The 22,194-nt window shown below is 40.4% G+C and overlaps 1 protein-coding gene across 1 annotated transcript in view; it reads right to left on the bottom strand.

The window, feature by feature from the left end:
• Positions 1-3,255: 3,255 nt before the first annotated feature.
• LRRC69 (leucine rich repeat containing 69) overlaps positions 3,256-22,194 on the bottom strand; it is a 40,014-nt gene continuing 21,075 nt past the window's right edge. The window contains exons 6-8 of the mRNA XM_054985330.1: positions 18,508-18,609; positions 14,293-14,469; positions 3,256-3,928 (exon numbers count right to left, since the gene is read on the bottom strand). Of these exons, the coding sequence (XP_054841305.1) occupies positions 3,818-3,928; positions 14,293-14,469; positions 18,508-18,609 (390 nt within the window). The 3' untranslated portion in view covers positions 3,256-3,817. The remainder of the gene's footprint in view (positions 3,929-14,292; positions 14,470-18,507; positions 18,610-22,194) is intronic.

Genomic DNA, 22,194 nt, shown 5'->3' with positions numbered 1-22,194 from the left:
GAAGTTATATAACATACATACTAAACAAAAAATCCTATGTTGATTTTAGACACATTTTTTTCTGTTACAAACATTATTTTTGTTCTAATTGGTTAAAGGGGGGTACTGTTAGAAATACATACATGCAAGTATTCTTTAAAGTTTATCTAAAGGTAAAAAATTAAAAATCTCCAAAGTGATTTACATGGTTGTAAAATTAACTACTGTCAGAATAGTACAATTTTAGCTTTTATGTTCTTTAACTACATTATGCAGTCAAAGCCATTACTGTGTAAAATCCTTTCTAATAACAAACAGGAGTCTTTCAGCAGCATAAGAACAGATTTTTATTCTAGCATGAGCTTTGTGGACCAGGGACTACTTGGTCTGACAAAATGGGTACTCGTCTACCAGCACTTATGCCCAAATATAAACGTTTTCAATTTTAAGGTACACAGGACTCCTGTTTATTTTTGCTGCAAAAGTCTAACGTTGCTAGCTACCTTTCTGGAATTACTCCTACTGCCAGCTGTTCTCGGAAATGTCTATGACATACAGTCGAAAAGCAGTCCTGGGTATAAACTTTTAAGTTATCTCTAAATTATGAACTTTGTATAAAGAGTTCTACTGTCTCTCAATGAAATTGTCAAATCACATCTAAGACAATTACGCAAGGCCATACCAGCACCGATTGCTTGTGGATTCTTTCTTCCAGTCTTCAAGCTCAACTTGAAGAATACTTGCTTAGTGCTTTGGAAATGGCAGCGTCCACTACTGCTGTATCAGTTATTTCTCTCATTGCATTCGGAATGAAAAAATCCAGTGGGTGCTGTGGTTTTGTACACATCCAGTCAGATCATTAATCTTCCATGAAACTAAAGTTGGTTCATAAAAGAACTCACCAAGAGAGAATGTCTTGTTAAACCTCATATTGTTACATCCTTTTTTTTAAAAAAAAAAAAAGCTCCTACATTTTAGTTAGTAAATGTGTTACGTTTTGAACTGCATGAACCTATTGCCCATGACTCTAATTACGAAGGAGTGCCACTGTAAAACTCAAGTACCCATAAATCAACGTGAAAGCCCATTCCGAGTTGTTTCTAATCTATCGCAAAAGTATTGGTTAAAAACAAACAGGGTGCTTTAGTTTATGTAACTGGGATGGCCGTCATGAGATCTCTCCAACATGTATCCAGCCATTTGCAGACTTCATCAAGTAGGATATTTCTGTTTTCACCTACTCCTGCAACTTGGGTATCAGTGGACACTCCGGATCAGCACAGAAACCAAAATGGAGGCCTGCTGCAGAAGGGAGCGTTAGTGGGAAATTGCCACCACCCTCTCCTGAAAACAGAAATGCTTTTGTAGTAGGAACAGTAGGTTGGACACATGCTATAACTTCTTAGTCAAAAGCCAAGGCAGTGTCTATTTGTCACCACTAGGATCTTCTTGGTGCTACAAAATATTTTGGAAAGATACAAGGGAGAAATCTGCTTGTTGCAGGCTGTGGAGCTTCATAGTTCCTTTGAAGGCCTCTTCTGGACTAGCTAACATTGAATCAGCCACATGCATACTCTCTACCCTGTTTAAAATATGTTGATTGATAGAAATATTCAAGTGAAAACCAAATCTCGTTCAAGATTAATGGTTTTATTGGGTATATGGATAAGCCAACACCATAATTGAAATCAAGGAGCTTAGAAAGGTATAGATCTGCTTATGATTGCACTGCAAGTGTCCTTTCAGCACTGGAGCCATTCAGCAGTCCTGAGGCTTTTTCATCCGATGGAAACAGATTTAGCTTTGTGGTTCCACACAGTACTACTTAATTTAGCACCACATCTCCATTACAAGCCTGCAGTGTCCCTCTTTGCAACAAAGACATACATTAACCTTTGCTGAAACTTAATCCAGATAAGACTGGAGAAGTGTGGATCTCTCCCTGGGATAGGAGTACAACCCAGGCTCCATGTATCTGCACACTCCTTTAAGACTTGGCTCACAGTTCAGGCATGTTCCTGGATGTGGCACTACATCTAGTTCTTCAGGGATATTCAGATCATTCCAAGAAACACCAGCAGAGCTCTGAAACCTAGAGCAGCAGCTGTTTCAAGAGTAGTTGTGTTAAGAGTTGCACTGTATTCAATAAATCTCTACTATCTCTAACAAACTTTGGTTTGTTCCACACTTCAGTCTCCTGCATTATCATTTACAAAAATTGCAGCAGCAGATAATATTTCTGTGGTTCAGATTTTATTATCTTCTCCCGAAGTGCTAACATTTGACATTTTTTTTAACATTTCTGATTTTGTTTTAATCAAAGGCATAATCCACCCCCACACAGATGCAGCCACCTGCACTTACAGGATTCACGACAGGGCTCATTTGAGTGTTATCTACCCTCTGCTCCCTGGCCATTACTCAGAATGAAGTCCTCCTGTATTCCCATCAGGCTCCTAATATGCCAGTTTATTTATAGACCATTCAGTTTGCATGTCTGAGCGCAAGTTAAACTCGGGGCTCATTACTTAGACCTGGCAAAAGGAAGACCTGCATGAAGCCACAGAAGGTTTACTGCAGTGTGCATATCCTAAAGTGGTTAGGGATGGGAACAAGTATCTTGGGGTTCTTTGTTTATCCCCATCCCAATGCAGGGAGCTGCTCTTCTATGAGGATAGACTGTGCCCCCAATTTTCAAATTTAAATTTATCTGTAATTTTGGCAAAATACTTTTTAGCCATCTCCCACTGAACACCCTAAAAATTATGTCATATGTGTTGTGACATATACTGTTAATAATCTGTATTTAATTATAGAATATATGGTTTACATATTGAATCATTCTGTTACATAGAGGCCTTTTGTAAATAGAGATATATAAACTGTCTGTTCTTTAGGCAACCACATGGTCTCACTTATTATTCTAAATTGAAATAACTCTCACTCCGTTTAGATTAGAACCAGCATAATCTTGACAAGTAAACACTAAAGTCAAACCACATGCTTATATTTAGGAACAAGTTTAAGTAATAGACCTGTTTTCTGTGGCATTATTTACTTGGGAATCGGAATACAAATTAGGAGAAAATGCAGCAGACAAACATTTAAGATAAAACATTCACAGGAATCAAAAAGGGAAACTTCAATGGCAAAAAGGAAAAGAACAAATCAATACTCCAGCTAACTGCCTGTTCCTTTGTGGAATGGTCCCCTCTCCCCATGTTTTCCATGTCATACAGCCTTTTTACAATGAAAACTCTTAGGTGCAAAGAAACCTTTCTTAAAATATGTCACTTTTATTTCTTTCATAAAACACTCCAACACATTTTCTCCCGAGTTGAAAATTCTGTAAGCCAATTGCTAAAGCCAAGTTATAAACTTCTAGAAAACAGGATTTATAATGGAAATCAAGGACTACGTAATCACTAGACACATGTTAAAGTATTCTTTTGCCATTTTAAGGCCTGACCCTAGGTTTTGGGAGCGGGAGCACTTTATCAGAATTTCACACTAAGCTGGACAGAAGGGAAGCCAAAGCAACCACATAACACAGGTTACTTAGAGTTTACGTTATAAAACTTTACCTCATTGTTAAACAATGTCATTAGTTTGAGTCATCCATTTTGAGAAGCAGACTCAAGTCTGCCAAAACACACCGCCTGCCCTGCACAGCTGTAGGGAACAATTTCTGCCCACAACTAGATCACTTCTCTGCAACTGTTATTCCAACATCATTGTGTATTTTAAATTAAATATTGATGCAGGCTTCAGTTCAGTTTCTTAAAAATGTCACAATGGTTATAAATGGTCGAGGCCCTGCATGCATTCACTGCCTGTTCTAAGGCACAGCAATTCCAAAGAGTTCATCATCATGGAGGTTAAAGCATTTGTATGAGCATAGCAGCATCTTGACAGGTAAGAGGTGCAAGTTTCTACTGGTCTTCATTCGCTTTAAAGAAAGGGAAAGGAAAATATTTTAATACATAAAAATTACAGTATATTACAGATCCAACTCTGCACTATGAACTTATATTTCTGTATGAACTGAAGCCTCTTTTGTGAATCTCTCCCACAGCAATGTAATGAACAACTCATGACATTTGGTCTTTCCTAATCGAAGTGAACAGCAAAGCGCTAAAAGAAATTATGCTCAAAAATTGAGAATTCTTTGTGTTGCGGTCACAGCTGTCCTTTCCAAGTTTTAAAGCACATTTATCACTGAAGAGCAAGGCAACAGGAATTTTGCATCTTGAAGAGAGATCCAACAGTATGTAATCTGGTGATGAAAATTGGCCAACGGGAGTCCAGGAAAAGCTACTTTATTGAATGATACTCAAAAATTAATAATTGGAGAAGCTGGATAGTGAAACAGACTCAAGAGGTCATACCCTGATGATGAGATGTTAGAAAATAGACCACTTCAACACATGCATCAGAATGGGTAGCAAGCAGTTGCTCTATTAGAGACCTTTCCCAAGGCAAACACCAGATTGAAGCGTAGTCTCAATTTTGTGTGGGGATGCTGTTTGAAATTCTACTATCTCGTGTCCTCAATGCACATTCTAAACTCTAGTCATTCTTCTTTTAAAGAATAGAAAAGGTATACAACCTCCGTGCCTTCTTTCAGGGTCTAACTGAAGCGTAGTATTGGGAATGTACTTAGTGTGCTACTAAATCTGGTTCTCACCTGTGATCACATTCCTCTATTGAAACTGCCACACAGACAAGGAGTGGTGCTGAGTTGCTTATTTTTATTTGGAAAACTCGCATGCCACCTCTCTCTCTCTCTCTCTCTCTCTCTCAAAGAAATTTTATTTAAAAAGAAAAAATGTAAAAAATAGAAAGGGCATAGTAAAAGATTATACACCAAACTGGAAATTGAGTTGATACTTATACAATCTTATATAAACAGTACATTTGAAATTAGTTTGAAACTTATACAAGCACTGCATTTAAAATTATGTTGTGATAGCTGACCAACTTCAGACCTTCTTGGATAGCTGTAGTGCTCCGGACCCTTTCCAGTCAGGATTCAGACCAGGGCATGGGACAGAAACAGCACTAGTAGCGTTAGTGGATGATCTCCGTCTGAATATAGACAAAGGCCATGCCTCCTCATTATTCCTAGATCTATCTGCAGCCTTTGACACAGTAGACCATGCCATCCTGTTGAGGCATTTAGAAACAGAAGTGGGCATCCGAGGATGTGCCCTGGACTGGTTTAAATAATTTCTCATGGAACAGACTCAAAAGGTGGCCGTTGAAGATCTGCTATCTCGAAAATGAGGGGTTCCGCAGGGCGCAATCTTATCTCCCATGTTATTCAACCGCTACGTAAAGCCTCCAGGAGAACTTATTTGCAGCTATGGAGTTGGATGTCACCAATATGCAGATGACACCCAACTCTATATCTCGCTATCTAAATCCCCACAGGATGCAGTAGAAATCTTAGATCGCTGCCTGACAGCCGTGGTGAAATGGTTGAAAAACAAATAGAAATCGAACCCAGACAAGACTGAAGTGATGCTTGTTGGGAAGGCAGAGATCTTGAAGGATATTGTACTCCCCATGAGTTTGTTTTACCCTCACTGACTCGGTTAAGAGCCTGGGAGTTATACTGGATCCAGCACTACTACTAGAAAAACAAGTTAAGGCAGCGGCAAAAAATGCTTTTTACAACCTCACTCTTCTTATCTCGACACGGCCGACCTGGCCACCAGGATCCATGCTACGGTAACATCAAGGATTGACTATTGCAATGCATTATACATAGGTCTCCCATCTAAGCTAACTAAGAGGCTCCAATTAGTGCAAAATGCTACAGCTCAACTGTTACCAGGAGAGATCAGGAGCATGAACATCACTCCCATCCTACAGTCACTCCATTGGCCACCTATCAGTTACTGTGCTCAGGTAACTGATTCTCCAAGATCGCCCAGCAAACTTCATAGTTTAACTGGTGATGTGAAGCTGAGATTTCCTAAATTTAAGCCCAACACATCAGTCACTACACACTCAATGATGTGACAGACATCATAGTTTTTTGCCAACATCTCTGATATTTGAAGGCTTGGTGATTATGGGTTCAAATATGAATGTGTATTCCCATCAGGCATGATATAATAGGAGAGGTACACCTACAAATATGAACATAAGTTAAAATTCAAAAATTCAAACATCCTAAAATCCCGCCCACCCCCCAGGATGTTTTGTTTTACTTGGCACAGCTGCTATCATTTGGCAAAGCTATCATTTATCTTACAGGACATTCCACTGCTGACCTCAAAGTAGCTGTCTTCAAACAGAGAAACTTTAGGAGTTTCAAGTTGCATTGTACCTTTACATCCTGACATCTTTCTCTGCTACACCCCTCTCATCTAATCAAGCTCCATTGTACCTTTACATCCTGATGCTCTCCCTTATAATATCCCACCCACCTTTTTCTGGGATATATAGACTCAGGGATCTCCATTCCTACTCATGTCTGAAGAAGGGTGCTCTGATTCTCGAAAGCCTACACTCTGAAAATCTTGTTGGACTCCACTGCACCACTGGACTCAATTCCTGCTGTTCAACTGCAGACCAACACAGCTACCCTCCAATGTGACAGAAAGTATAGATAATGTCAAATAAATAATGGTTAGTGCCAGAGAACTGTAGAGCTAGCTCAGCACCCAAGAAGGCTTTAAACTTGTTTCTCAGATAGCAGCTACCCACATGGCAAACCACTCTGAAACTGATGAGACGGCTTTACAAAAAGAGGTTGTGCTACAGCATTGAGGTTTTCTGCTAAAAGAAAATAATTAAAAGTTCCACTTGGATATGTCAAAAGTCGCTCTTGGGACATGGGCCAGTGCAGTTGGGGGCCACATCTCTCAATTTATTTTTGAATTGGATATGGATACTCAAGTATCTTTAACTGAGTGAACCCACCAAAGATAAAATTATAATGAAACGGAATGCATATTAGTAGGTTTTTGAAACCCTTTTTCTTCTAACCTATATTTTGTCATGTCTATACTCCTAATATATTGTAATGATAACTATAAACCTACAAACATTACAGTTTTCAATTGTTATAGCTTTTCACAGTGAACCCCATTCCTTGTGAGTTAGAAAGGTAACTGTTGTAAATCATGAACAAATTAAATCACAGTATAAATTAAACTGATGCCTGATTTATTGGGGCTCGGCTGAATGTGTGATTGAAGGGTGTGCTGTTGTAAAATTACATTAATTTTCCAAAATGCAGATCATCCAAGTCAAACTCATTTGGAGCAAGGCAGGTTCACATTCATCTCTTTCAAAGTTGGTATTTCATTACATCATTGCATACAAGGCTGAAAGTTCATTATGCAACACACAAGTAGTTTACTCCCTACAGTTTTAACTTTAAGAGGAACCAGGGAAAAGTTAAAAATTGCACAGTTAAGCAAACTGAAAAATGAACAATCTTAGCCAGGCAATGGAATTCAAGGTCTTCCACTTCTCAGCCATATTATAAACAAATCTCAAAACAGGTTACTGGTCACAGTCAGATTCTAGAAGAACAAGATCAACATCAGATGACAAACAAAACTGTTAAAAAACCATGAAGAGACCTCCATTCCAGATACTAATTTGCTAGGTAGTAAAGAGTCCAGTAGCACCTTTAAGACTAACCAACTTTACTGTAGCATAAGCTTTCGAGAACCACAGTTCTCTTCATCAGATGCATCTGACGAAGAGAACTGTGGTTCTCAAAAGCTTATGCTACAGTAAAGTTGGTTAGTCTTAAAGGTGCTACTGGACTCTTTACTATTTTGCTACTACAGACTAACACGGCTAACCCCTCTGGATCTATAAATTGCTAGGGTATTCCAAATACTAAAACACCATATTTACATCAAATCAGTTTCAATGCTAATTCACATTGACAGAAAAGATTTCCATCAGCAGAACAGGACTTCCCTGTCTTTCCCCTCCTGCTGCAGCCCAAAATGCTGCTCCGGAGGGACAAGGGACCTACAGGACCAGCATCAGTGGGAAGTCAGAGAGCTGCAGTTGAAGAGATGAGACAGTCTTGCTCCACTGATGGAAATTCCTGGTGAAACTTACCTTTCACCCCCCACCCCTTCAGTTTGCAGAAAATGTTCACTGGATTCAGGCCATTATCCACAATCCAGCAGCTGCTATACAATTTTCAGCTTGAAATATCTGGAGAAGGTAACTACAGGTTATTACAGAGCTAAAAACTGACATATTGGGAGAGAGAGTTGGCTTTGGGGGAAAACAAATATAATATTTTCAGAGCAATTCATCTTTACTGCTACATTTTCCCCTTCTTCAGTAAGGGGAGTCAAGGTGAAAACTACTCTCTTCAACTGTACACAGCAGTTCTACTGATGGAGAAGAGTATATCCTCTGTTCAGTAAAATAGTAACTTTTAAATGAGAAAAATTACTTTAAAATAGGAGGGCAGTTTTGTGAAATTATGTGGTCTTGCACTATTTTTGTGTTTAAAGCACTACGTGTTTATTTTAGCACCTTCCTTTGTCTCTTTCCTTTATCCTTGTTTTATTAATATAAATAATTTTATGTCTGCCAATTGCTATTCCCTTAATGTGCACTCCTTACCTATGGGTTCATAATTGCCACTGCCTTATTTTCTTGTTTTTCCCCTCTTAGAGTTATGGGGTTAGATATCAAGTACTGCAAGTGGAAGGCGCTGACTTTTGCCATGTTCCCTTCCAGACATTTCTATTCTGAACCCACGTGGACAGCCACACTGATCAGGGGTTACAATGGGGAGGTATAAGGGGTGAAATCAGCCCATTTCCTTCTTCCACCAGCGGAATACTTCCACATATCCATCTGTGCTTGTTCAGGAATATAGATAGGCACACTTCAGATTTTTAGGTAATGTCTATTCCATCCCCCTTAGAAAAGATCTTCATCGTCTTCAAGCAGTTATCAAAGGATAATCTGGCTTGCATGAGCTTCCATTTCTGGCCTGGCTGAGTGGAATACAAGTGGACAGACTTCCTCCCTGCCTTCCCCAATTATGTATACTGAAAGGAAGCAAACAAGGTGAGCTTTGTCCTGTGCTACACCCACTGGGGATGCTGCAAGTTTCTCAGCAAACCTGTTCAGAAGTTGAAATTACTCTCTTCAACACTCACAATCAGACTGTGAGTTGACCAGGGATACGCTTGGATTGCATCAAACTCAAACAGCAATTTGAACAAATTTGCAGCTGCCTGCTGGTCAGAAGCCAACTCATAACTGATTGGAGGATCAGCTGGGAGTTGGGTTATGATCCACTATCACCACTCAGCAAAATAGCTTAACTATGAAGTTGCAAAAGGGAGAGGAGAAAGAGCTTGTTTCTCACCCTCCCCTCCCCCAAGCTGGATGGGGTCCCTGTGGGTCCCCTTGGCTTCAGCCTAGTCAGCCTTATGAATAATACAGCCCTGGCTTTGGATAGCTGCATGTAGACTGTTCCTGCAAATACACATGAAGAGGTTGTGAACAAATGAACAAACCCATCAATTAACTGACCCACTTGTCTGCCTGCTATGTAGAATGGCTCTGTGGGGAAGAGCATTCCTGCTGGGGTAGGGTTTAGTCACTGTGAATTCCTCTGGGTTGGGAGTAAGTAACAAGCCTGAGTATCTGGCGTGTCCAGTTCGCATCCCCCATTCCCATGACTGCCAGATTTAAAAAAATACAGTGAAAACACGGTCATTTAGTGGCCCCCATAATTTAACATTCTAAGCCGTCTTGTTTTGCTTTTCCAGCTCTGGAGGGGCAACCTCCACTGAGTTATAGGCATGGCAAAATGACTTGGAGGGGAGGGGTGATTGATTTAACATCCTAATCTATACATGAACGTTCTAATGTCTCTTCTGTCATGAGCTCACAAGATAGCCTTAAACTAGCTGCTGCCTCTCAGCTTCATCTGAAATATGGAGACAATACTGACCTACTTTACAAAACTGTTGTAAGGACTGTAATAAGGTAATGTATATGAAGTGCTTTGAAGATTTAAAAATACTATGTGTGCACAATCTACCTAAAACAGACAGACAGATATCAAAAATGTCCCGGACATATGTCTCCCCTTGTGGAAAGAGGGATTGGGATTTTACACAGGTTCAACTTGCATTGCCCTGATATCTGAAAAAAACAGTTTGATCAGAATCCACAGTTGATTAGGGAAAATGTTCATAAATGTAGGCAATGAAGACAATATCAAAATTTTTCCAGTTGACCTAAAACTACACTCCAGACTCCAGAGGCCTTTGAAGATGCTAGTAAAGTACAGCATGAGAGTCAATCTTGGCTCAAGATAACTGGGTAACAAAGTCTCTCTCTACACAAGACTTCTGACATGTGTTCTTCACGTGTCAGAAGATGCAATGTAGCCAGGAAGTATAGTTTTAAATTACAGAGCCAGCGGAGATCACTCCAGAGGGGAAGGATTCTCTCACAACCCTCCACCACCTCTGGCATGCTGGACTGTTTCCCCTTCCCCTTCCCCTTCCCCTTTGCCCTACTGTTGCTCAATTAATTCAAAGTTTTAAGCAGCAAGGACTTAAAACTGAGCCTCGGCAGGGTAAAGGCTCTGGAAGGGGAGACAGTCTGGCACGCCAGAGACAGCGGAGGGTTGTGAGAGAATCCATCCCCTCCAGAGCAATCTTCACCAGCTCTGTCATTTAAAACTATGCTTCCTGGCTAACATGGCATCTCTCGGCACTTGATGAACATGTGCCCAGGCATCTCGTGTAGAGAGACTCAAAGAAATAAAATAAATACTAGCTCACTATGGTGTAACAAGGAAGCTGTGCACCCACTCTGGCCAAAGTCTTGACCTGCAATTTCAGATCACCTCAGAACAGGAAAAGCAGGCTAATCAGCGTTTGTGAGCCATCAATGGTCATTCCTGCACAATCAGAAAAATATCAGTGATATATAACAATGCAATTAAGCTTCTTCCAGAATTAAATAACAAAAACACAGCCAGACCCTGAATGACTCCCAGTGAAGTAATCCCTATCACTCCTCTCTTACCCACCTGACCAAAAAGCCTGCACGTTTAAGTTTTAAAGGAAGGGTTTTCATACTAGCAAGCTAGACACTGTTTATCCCAATGCCTTCTGCCCCCTTACAGCTACACCTGGGTCTCAGAAAAATTGCTCATAATTTGGATCAAGCAATGTATGACCTACACTTATTCCCCCTTCATTCCCCTGGTCCCCCCGCGCCCATATTCCCAAAACAAAACCCTTCCTCTTCTGAGTCTCTCTACACAAGACGCCTTGGTGCATGATCATCAAGTTTGGGAGACACAATGTTAGCCGGGAAACATAGTTTTAAAAGACAGAGTTGGTGGAGGTCGCTCTCCAGTCTAAAACTGTGGGATTGCAATCAGAGGGCAGTGAGGGATGAAAATGGGTTGGAGCTGCCTTCCAGAGCCAGGCTTGGACCTGGAGAGGTTATAAAGGGCCGGTGTTTCCCTTCTGGCATTTCACAGCCCTTTCACACAGCTCCAGTGTATAGCAAAGCCTTTGCCCTGCCACCAGCTCTGTATTTTTAAACTACCCATTCCAGCTAACATTGCGTCTCCTGACAAGTGTTCTTCACGTGTCAGGTGTCTCGTGTATATACACTCTCAGCCTCCTGGTTGCTTGTTGCCATATTCCCTTCCACTGTTCCCATCTGAAGTAATTCTTCCACCCCACACTCCTTCCCATACTATCTCCCCAAAAAACCCTCCTTCAGCCACCCCTCCTACCAGCTCTACTTGTCATCATGGCCCAGTCTGAGAGTGAGGTCTCCTCTGGAGGAGAGGAGCCTCATGGAGCCAACCAGGACTCCTCAGGAGAAGAGGAGTTCTGTGTAGCCAGCCCTAGCCCTGACTCAGCAGAAGCCGGCAATCAGGAGCAGCAGCTGCTGGCTGATCAAAGCCCACAGCCAGCAGCTGAGACACCAGCACCCTCTAGCCCCAATACCACAGGGGAAGCTCAGCCAGGAACTTCCACAGGGGAAGCTCAGTCAGGGACTGCCAGCACCACAAGGGAAGCCCAGCTAGGGGCTTCCACCCCCCAGTTTCACCCACGCCTAGAGAGCGCTGCAGACAGCGCCAGAGACTGGAACTGCAGGAGAGACGGCACAGTGCTCGTCTCCTGAGCCAACGCCAGCTGCTGGAGAGCGACGATGAGTAGCATCAGGATGGAGCCCCAGCAGCTGGCTGAAAACCACGCCTGGCTATAAAAGCCAGTCAGGAGCAACTGCTGGGTGTGGAAGCAACATGTCTACTGCCTGCAACCGCTCCGTGTTCTGTGAATCTTGCCCGTGCCTGCTTTTTGGACCTGATGCCATCGGTGCCTGACCTTGCCCTTGGACTCTGGAGTTACTCCTGGCATTATCTTGTGCTCTGACCACCGGTTTGACTTGGCTTTTGCTCTTGGAACTCCCTTTTGACTTTAGCCTTAAGGTTTGGACTGGAACCACCTTGCTTGGACAAGCCCAGCCCGTGACACTACTCCTTCCTTCCTGCTCTCTTTTATTCCCTACCCCACTGTATCCAGCTGAGGTACCAAAACCTCTAATTGCCCTGCTTTCCCTCTCTGAACCCTGCTTATTTTCTCTCTGTTCTGGGACATTTTGCAAGCAACTAACTACAGGTGGGCTTAATCCTGCTTTTTGTGGGTTGGGCTGTAATTGGATATGATTACTCCTTACACAGTGAATATTTCTTTGAATTGCACTTCAATTGCCTCTTTTGTTGCCTTTTACGATACCCTGTAGCCAATAAATTGTGAATTTAGAAGTGCCTCCTCTTTTCTTGATATTCGCCCCAAAGCATGCTTCTGCACACACATTAAAACCCTCAGTTAGGGGTGCTCTTCTGAAGCTGCATACACGTTTAAGACATTGTTTCCTGGTTAAAACCGTAGTGCTTGTAATACACTACACTAGGCATCAAGTTTAAAAGATGCATTCTAAACACAGAACAGAGAGCCTTTGTGATGTAGTGACTAGAGTGCTGGGCTTTTGTATTTATGTATTTATATTATTTATGATATTTGTGCCATTCTCGTTGAGACACGAGGCAGCTTACACAGTGTAGGTCAAATACAATCAACAGAATAGGACATCCAATGAACAAAATAATAAGGTTTGATTGCATAAATCTGAAAACAGCAAAAGCAGTAACATGACAAATTAATTATGTAGAACTTACGTAGTAGGGTCTTATTTACATCAACAGACAGTATGTATTACATACAGTAGTGTAGTCTCACAGTCCCTATCCTTTTATCAAAGCATCTTTCTGAAACATGTTGTTACTGTTCAGCCTTAAGGACATATGTAAAAAGGTTAGGTATGGTGTAGTGGTTAGAGTACAGATTTAAGATCTGGGAGACCTGAGTTCCAATCCACACTCTACTTTGAAGCTCACTGGGTAACCTTAGACCAGTCTCTCTGTCAGTGTAACTTACCTCACATGGTTCTGTTGAGAATACAGTGAGGAACAGAGAACTATGAGCTTCTTGAAGGAAGGATAAAATGTAGCAGACATAGTAGAAAATCCCATTTAGCTATGACAATTACTGTGTCGTCTTGGGATAATAAATTTCCATCTTGGATTTATTGTGAAGATGGAACGCTTCAGTGGACAATGGCTGGGTAAATAAGGATAAGGCAGCAGCAGATCAGACAACAGATGGCTAACCATGGTGATGGAAACAGAAGGCTGGATTAGATGGAACTTCGTCAGATCAAGCTAGTCTTTCTTATGATCAGGAATCAATAATAATGCAGAAAAAAGGGACCGACTCTGGAGATGGTCAAAAGCAGCAGGACACAACAGAACTTGACAAAAGAATTCAAACAGCATTATATATAATTCTGAATGGGGCACTGGAGTGTGGTTCAAAGAATGCACACAATGGGACCAGGGACAGACAGAGCAGATTTTTCTACACACTGTAAGGGAGACGGGAAAAGGTAAAAGTTCTAAGGGGAGGAAGGAAGCAAGGAAATGGGAGAGAAGAACAAAAGCTGAATAGCAGAAGAAGAGAAAAAACCAGCAGATGGGAGAGAAGAAAAAGGGCTGGCAGTGGATAGGAAGGAGGAAAAGCTGAAGAACTGGGAAGGCAGATAAAGGTAGGTAAGTTATTGGTGGCTGGGAGAGAGAGAAGGAAGCAGGGAAAGAAGAGAGGCTATGGGGGCTGCCTGGGGGAGAGAAAGAAGAGTGTACAGAGGGGAATACAAGGGAAAATGAGATGCCTCCAGTGCTGCCACCCCCTCCCAACTTGTTTTTACCTGTTTCACATCTACAAACTGTACACATTCTAGCCACATGTTCAGGAAACCACATCCACACTGAGCACATTCTCGTTGCTGGGAAAGCATATTCTGCGCTTCTGTGTTCTGCTTGACTGCTCTTTGTAAAGAAAGGCTGCTTTTCAGTTGAGCAATAATAAACCTTGCTGTTATTTCCTGTATTATTGAAAAGGTGACAGAAACTCAAAATTAATACTTCTTACTCCAACAGTTAACATCCTTTTATAGAGCAACTCTCAATTAAAGAATTACAAGTAAGTCATATATTAAGCATGCTGCATTTATTCTTTATAATTAATTTAACAATTACTTGTACTGAATCTCTGGCATGGATCTAGCCCAAAGGACTGGCATACCCTTAGCTAGTTGCCACTTCCATGTTTTGAAATCCAAAGGTAATTTGGCTACAGCTAGATAACAAGAAAAATTAGAAAGAATTCATACCGCAATCCAAAAAGAGACAATTCTCACTACAGTTCAGGGAAGTTTCCTGAGATTTCAGTTCTTTATCTCAGCTACCTACCAAGTGTGAGTACATGCAGCAAACCACACATGTGGATGATCATTACGTGTAGTAGCTTTCAGGAAAGAACAGGAATGGTGAAGAATTGGTAAGAATTTGCTGTTATATACCAGAATGAATTCCAAAAAACTGCTACATTTAAAACAACTCTTTGAAAGGGACATGCATTTATTTATTTACGAATGAGAAAAGAACACTTTTTTAAAAATCCTATTTGTTACTGTCATTGTTACAACAGAACAACATTCATTGATATTAGTTAATATTTGTTATTTGGGCACCTTGCTATCTGGTTTCAAGCAGAGTTCTAAGTCAGGTAAGATAGTCATGAGAAACTGAAACCCAATCAGCAGAGTAAAACCAGTCTTGCAACAGGAGAGGTTCTTCTTGATAGGTCCATCTTTCCAACAGTGTTTCTGCCAATTATTAGCTTGAGGAAGGCTTTCTTGATTCTATATAAGAAGCATTTCTTGGCTGTTTTTGCTATGTGCTACAACTTTCCCACAAAGTTGTAGCACAACGGATGATTTAAACATTCATTTTTGCTTCATTCCTTAGGTAATCTCCTGTGCTTTCTTGCTTTGAACCTTCCCTTTGCCAAAGAGCTGGGAAGGACACAACATACCATTATTTATATATGGCATTACTCTTTTCTGGGTGGAAGATTTACAGTTCAAAACAAAGCTGATGGAATGAGTGATAAAGAAACTAAACAAAAGCAATGCTTTTTAAAATGCTCCTTCTCGTTCTCTTTCAGTAGAAAAGCTTGGGTTTATTAAAACTGATGATTGGGTTAGGGATCCCATTACTGAGGAATGAGAGGCAGGGCAAGAGTCAAAAGTATTTCAGATTTTAATCTGCAACCAGTTCTGACAGGCCGGAAAACAACTAGTCTGTCAATAGGACTTGTTTGCTGGGAGGACTTCAAAGTCATGGGGCACATATTGCCACCTGTATTTCCTTTTATATGCAAGAACAACACTTGTAAATGATTATAAGGAATAGCACACTCCAGCTAGATCTTTAAGGTGCTATTGGACGTGGATTTTACTCTTTGATTGCAGACCAATACAGCTACCCTCCTGGAATTATCCACACCCCTGAAAACTTTGATGGAATTCCAAAATACAGGTAAATGAAAACAACAAGGTGGGCATGCTTTTCTATAACTATAACTATAACTAGGTACTCTAATTTGGAGAAGAGCCAGGGCTCCTTTTGAGGGGGAACGCGCAGGAATGCAGTTCCGATAGTTCTCCAAAGAGGTCACATGTCAGGTGGCCCTGCCCATCTGATTTTTGGGCATTTTGGGCCCGTTTTGGCCTGGATTGGGCCCAAAATGGCCAGGATTGGGCCTCTGACGGGTGGTGGATCAATCTCCCGCTCAGCAGCTGCCCAATTCTGACCATTTTGGGCCCTTTTTCAGCCATTTTCAGCTGCTTTTTGCCATTTTGGGCCCTATTTCAGCTCTGAATGGCGAGGATTGGGTCCAAAACAGCCAGAATAGGCGAGGTCAGGGGGTGTGGCATATGCAAATCAGTTATGCTAATGAGTTCCTGCAGCTCTTTTTCTACAAAATGACCCCTGAGAAGAGCTACTTCCTAAACTCAGAAATGGCTACTAGTCAGGTACATGAATCTAATTCCCCAGAGTCAGGCCAACTTTATTGGGGGACACCTTGATGTTATCCAGTTACCTGCCTCTATTTGTAGCTGCCCTGATGCCCCAAAGGGAGTGTAATATTACAAATATATAGTTCCAAAACTGTACAGTTCTCATTGTAAAAGACTGATCCCTTGACCCTCCAGAAGTACTTTCACATGCCTATAAATGCCTCCAGAAAATTGCACAAAACCTGCGGCACAACAGCGTCTTCATAGCGCTATTTCCCATTTAATGGTGCGATGACGTCAGAAATCGTACCATTAAACAGGAAATCGCGCTATGAAGATGCTGTCGTGCCATGAGTTTTGTGCAACTTCCTGGAGGTTTTAGGCGTGTGAAAATGGCCCTGGTACAGTGAAAAGGTGTCAATTTATTGTAAAGGAGAGACAGGCTGAATTCACACCCAGGATCAATCTTTCCCAGTCAACAGGCCCTGTTGTCTGTGGATAGAACTTGGAGTAAAGGAACAGAGATGGTGCTATTGAGTTGAGTCAAACAGCTGGAATCAGATCTTGGCCTTTGGAGACTAGAGTGCAACAGACGGATGATTTTGCTCTATTGACCAGTCAGGACAGAAAACCAAGTTTCTGGTAGTTATACTAGGCCCAATCCAGAAAGGCTTTATACTTATTGCCAGTTGCAAAGACCAATGCTGAATGCTTCGCTTTCTCTGATATCTGAAGAGGGTTTCAAAGTCTACCCTCACATGGTTCCAGACATCCAATAGCTGTGTAAATCTAAACAGAGTTACTCCCTTCCTAGCACATTAACTTCTGTGTCCTTAGAACAGCGTAACTCTGCTTAGGATGGCAGTGTCAGGTTCCTACTTCAAGCCATAGAATTCCAGACATTTGCCAAATACAAGGGAATCACACGCTTTCATATTTTATGTTCATACAATGTACATGAATACCATCAAACATGCTCCCTTTTTCTGCTCAAATACGGGCAACTCAAAAGATAAATATTATGAAACAATGTGATTTAATTGATTTTAAAGATAATATTTTTAACTAGCATAGTTAATCCTTTGCTTTTATAATCTGATAAAGTTTATAATTAAAATTTAAATTGGTAGCCCTTTTTGGTAGAAGATTTCCTTTAATGAAAACTTACATTGTTAATCTCTGGCTTTTTCCAGAATAAATACTTATTTTGTAATTATGAATGCTGCTCTAAGCTCTTTTCACAAAGATATATGCAGGCCCTGCCCAAGGAGATTATTTGGTAGGATTTGGAAATATTATGTTCGGTTTTTGTTTTAAAAAATTGATACTAGTGTTAGGGTTTAGAAAAATAAATCAGCTTTTAATTTATTACTTGCTACAAAATCATCATTACAAACAAGAATAAAAAGACTAGAACATGGGGCTTCAAAATTGCTCCTAACAAAATTAGGAACTTCTTTATAGTAACAGAAAACAGTTCTGTCCCAGTGAAGTGCACCTGTCCAGCTAGGGAAAGGACATTTGGTTGCAGGACCTTCGGGATGGCCTGTGGAGTTAGGTGCAGTTCTAGAAGCTTTGATGGGAGCCATTTTGTGGCTCTTGTGGTGATTTGGATATTAGGCACAGATCTGTTTTGGAGGGGGGAACATTCTGGCAAGCTCAGTTTCTCTGTTATGGGGATCCCCTTAAGGGCTCTTGGGAGTAAGGCTTGGCAGGTGCATGCCCAGTTTGGGGGCTGTCAGGGCATCCTCACTCCCAGGTGGCAGGGGATCCACACAGAGGTGTGCAGCCACGAGGTATCCCACTAACTGTCATCCCATGGTTCTCCCTTCAGCAGGTGGTCTGATGGGGCATGGTTTTCAATTCTAATCTCAATTAAATAAAACAATGCATGTTTTTTTCAAGTGACACAAGGAATTTTTAAGTTTTATACTCACACATTGGTTATTTAGAATAAGAAGATTGAAAGTGCTTTAAATTACTTTGGCACTTGGAAAAAAAGTCATTTGAAAACTGCAAGTAAAAACAGTTTACTTTTTAATTTCTCTAGTGAGTAACCTTAAGAGTCAAAATGTCCTCTTCCTGGATGGCACTAACTGGATGCTTCTGAAGCAATGGATTGCCTTCACAGTAAAGTTCCACCAGCTCAAGTTCCTCCACCTATAACACAATCAAGATTTTAATATAAGAGAACAATATCAAATTTCCCAATGAAATGTTTACATCATGCCATTCTAAATATTTAACATTTTATTTAATTGAGATTAAAACTGAAAACGGGGAAGGAAATGAAGGAAGATTATAATACAGATATCTGTGAGATGCATATTTGTTTGGATGCATTGCACAAAACTGATATTAAATGGTAATAAAAGATAAAGTTCCAACAGTATACCTGGTGGTGTGAAGGAGTACATGATTGTTGTGTGGAGTGTACATTTAAAGAGATATTATGCATGACCCACAGACTGGTGATTGTCCCGATTGGTGATTGTCCTAACACTAAGGCTGTTTCCACACACCCGGTCTTTCCTGCCCTTTGCCCGCTTTTTGTGTGTGTTTTGCTGAGTCACTCTGAAAACTCAGCTTCCACACACCTTGTGCTTTGAGGTCACAGGACAGGTTCCACAGTTCTTAGAAGCGGTTTGAGAGGGGAGGTCGAGCACTTTCATCATTATCATTGGCCTCCCTTTCAAATGCTTTTTTTTTTTTTTTGCTCAGCATGCACAATTGAATGCTGAGAGCTTCGGAGAATATTAGGCTGTGATTGTCCCAACTGGTGATTGTCCTAACACTAAGGCTGTTTCCACACATCCGGTCTTTCCTGCCTTTTGCCCACTTTTTGTGTGTGTTCTGCTATGCCGTGATTGGACAATTTCTCAGAGCACTTTAATCTTTCACATGTCCAAGAACGCAGAAGAAGTGCTGCATCAGACTGCAGAAAAAGAAGACTGGGGAAACTGTGGTCCCAAAAAGGTGCCCAAAAAATGGAAACCAAGCAGCCTGCAATCGTTTTACAAATGGAGGCATCTAGAATCATGGGGGAAAGCTGCTAGCATTCCATGAGTAGGCCGTCCCTATAAAGACACATGGAAACGGTCTAATTCTAGCAATCAGTTCAAGGTAGAAATCTTGTGCATACTTTACCTCCCACTGAAACTAGTGACTTAATTCCAAGTCGGCATGTCAAATTTAGGCTGTGCAGCTCTCAACAGGCTTGGGCTTCGTTTACTCATGAAAGCAGTTCTCAAGCTGTGACACAACGTTCCAAACACTGTCAAATATTATTACACAACAGGAGAATTTTTGCAAACACATTTGAGTTCTCAATATCTCTATGGAACAGAAGGATACATCTTGAGAATATATTTCATAACATGATTGTGTTAATAAGAATTTTTCCATTTACACTGAATTCTGGGTTTAAGAACTACTTCTTAATTAAAGCAAGTCAAGGGCTGAAATGGGTAATTTAATTTATTTTAATTTCAAATATAAGATTGTTGTGGAAACGCCTGTCAGTATTCTACTTATGCTATGCAACTGAAAGCCCCAGGACCAAATCTAGCTCCTAAGTGCCAGCTGCATGCTGCCACACCATCCTCAAAGCCAACCCTATGCTAGTGTGGTGTGGTGCCTTTGGCAACAAGACTTGCTATCATTTTGTCGATGGGAATGAGGCCCCAATCCATTACTCTCCATTTCTTTAAAATGTATTTATTTAAAGAATTTATACCCAACCTTGCAGCAGGAACAAAAACAAAAATTAAAGCAATAATCAGTTAAAACGTTAAAAATATAATTAATAATTAAGTATCATCAATAATCAACACCATCAATTGGCAGCTAATTATAATATTATCCTTTCATGAATACTAAAACAAGTAGAGAAACCATAACAAACCCAGCCAGGGGCGTGACAGGAAAATATCAGCGCTGGAAAATAATATTAATAATTAAAGAAAGGTGAGCAAAAATGCCAGAGGACTCTGACCCCACGAGAACACCTGCAGTGAATTAAAACAAAAAAGAAGAGAGGATTCTGTGCAGCTGCTGTATTTGCAAAACCTCTTACAATATCCACCCCCTGCAAATTTTCAAAATGTTGAGATATTGTGGCATTAAAAATGCCTCCAGGGCAAGATGAGTGAATAGGCAATTATATTCTGGTCACATGGACTATAAAAGTAGTAGTCATCATAAAAATATATCAGTTTCTTAAGATACTTTTTGAACTATAACCATGACAGAATCTCCGAGGTGTAATCCAAAATCCCCTTTACAAGAAACATCAAGAGATGACTTCATTCTCATAAAATATCGTGAAGGACAGAACAGTCAGCTTGGAGCTCTCCAGTTCTGTAACTAGCTCAGATTCCACATAAAAAGTGAATACTAGTTGTTCATGAAGATGAATTTAGCAGGTACTTACATACAGGCATGGTCCAGCTGAAGGTAAAACTTAAATCCCATTGGTTCAGGGATTAAAGCATGGGTTTAAGTCTTCCACTGAAAACAATGGCAATTAGTAGTGCTTAAATTTAACCAAATTATGCCAACAGTAAAGGGCACATCTGGATACAGAAGGCCACATACCTGCATTTTCAACACAGAGATTGTTGACTTACAAAGGCTGTATTTATTGTGATCAGCACAGTTCTTTCATGTATACAGCTGAGCAAGGAATTCTGATAAGGACTTTGCTTTTAAAAATAGTATAATGAAAGAGCAATGACAGTAATGTAGTTCTAAGAATGTCATGTCAGTTATTTTATTCATATTATGAAAATTAGTATAAATAAAGAGAAGTGAGAGTGATATATTTCTAAGAAATATCACAAGAGCCACACCTGTTTATTCAAATAAGGAAAAAATTATCACAACAAATAGTAGGCACAATCCAGCCAAGCCGTTCTTAAATTGCACTGTTTTCATTGGAAGAGAATTTTTAAAAGTTCCTTTAAAAGTGAAATTAGCGAGCCTTAGGAGTTTAAATTTCATGCAAATATACATATTAGCACTTCAGCATTATTTCTTAAAACACCAAGCTAAATGTCCGTAATATTGACTGGATAGTGTCGGGCTTTTCCCACTGGGAGAAACAGTCACCTCCTCACCCCATATCTAGGCTACAAAAGATCATTTTTTAAAAAGTCCTTTATTTTTTGCTCACATATGCGTTTGGCCTACAGACAGATTTAATTTTTTTTTCCTACTGGTACTTGAGATTTATAGATCCAGTGAGTCGTATTTTAACGCCAACATACACACTGCTTATATTATAGAACACTTGCAACCTTTCATTCCTTTTTAACTTACATAATTCTAACGCTTGTAAAATGATAGGTCCAAAAAGGATTTTTGATTCAAAATCTATTTGGTTTTATAACGTGCTTCTTAGCATTTTCGTAATTTCTCTGAACTTTTTACTCTCAAAGTATAGTTTACGGGTGGAGATTTGAAGATGGATTAAATAATCTAGAAAACGGAATGTGTGCTGCAACTCATTTCACAGTTTTACAAGCACATGTAAAATGCAATACGTGCAGACCCATGGGCTTAACTATTTTATTTATATATGTATTCCATTTATATTCTTTGTCTACAACAAGGACACAAAGCATCTTACATTGTTCTCCTCAACTCCATTTTATCTTCACATCAATCCTGTGAGGTGAGTTAGGCTGAAAGTGTCTGACTGGTTTCCTCACAGCAGAGTGGAGATTTGAACCTGGGACTCTCCAG

This window comes from Eublepharis macularius, chromosome 7, assembly GCF_028583425.1.
Source record: "Eublepharis macularius isolate TG4126 chromosome 7, MPM_Emac_v1.0, whole genome shotgun sequence".
NCBI classification, from domain to species: domain Eukaryota; kingdom Metazoa; phylum Chordata; class Lepidosauria; order Squamata; family Eublepharidae; genus Eublepharis; species Eublepharis macularius.
Note: the sequence above shows the minus strand (reverse complement) of the source record. Positions and strands in the feature narration are given on the sequence as shown.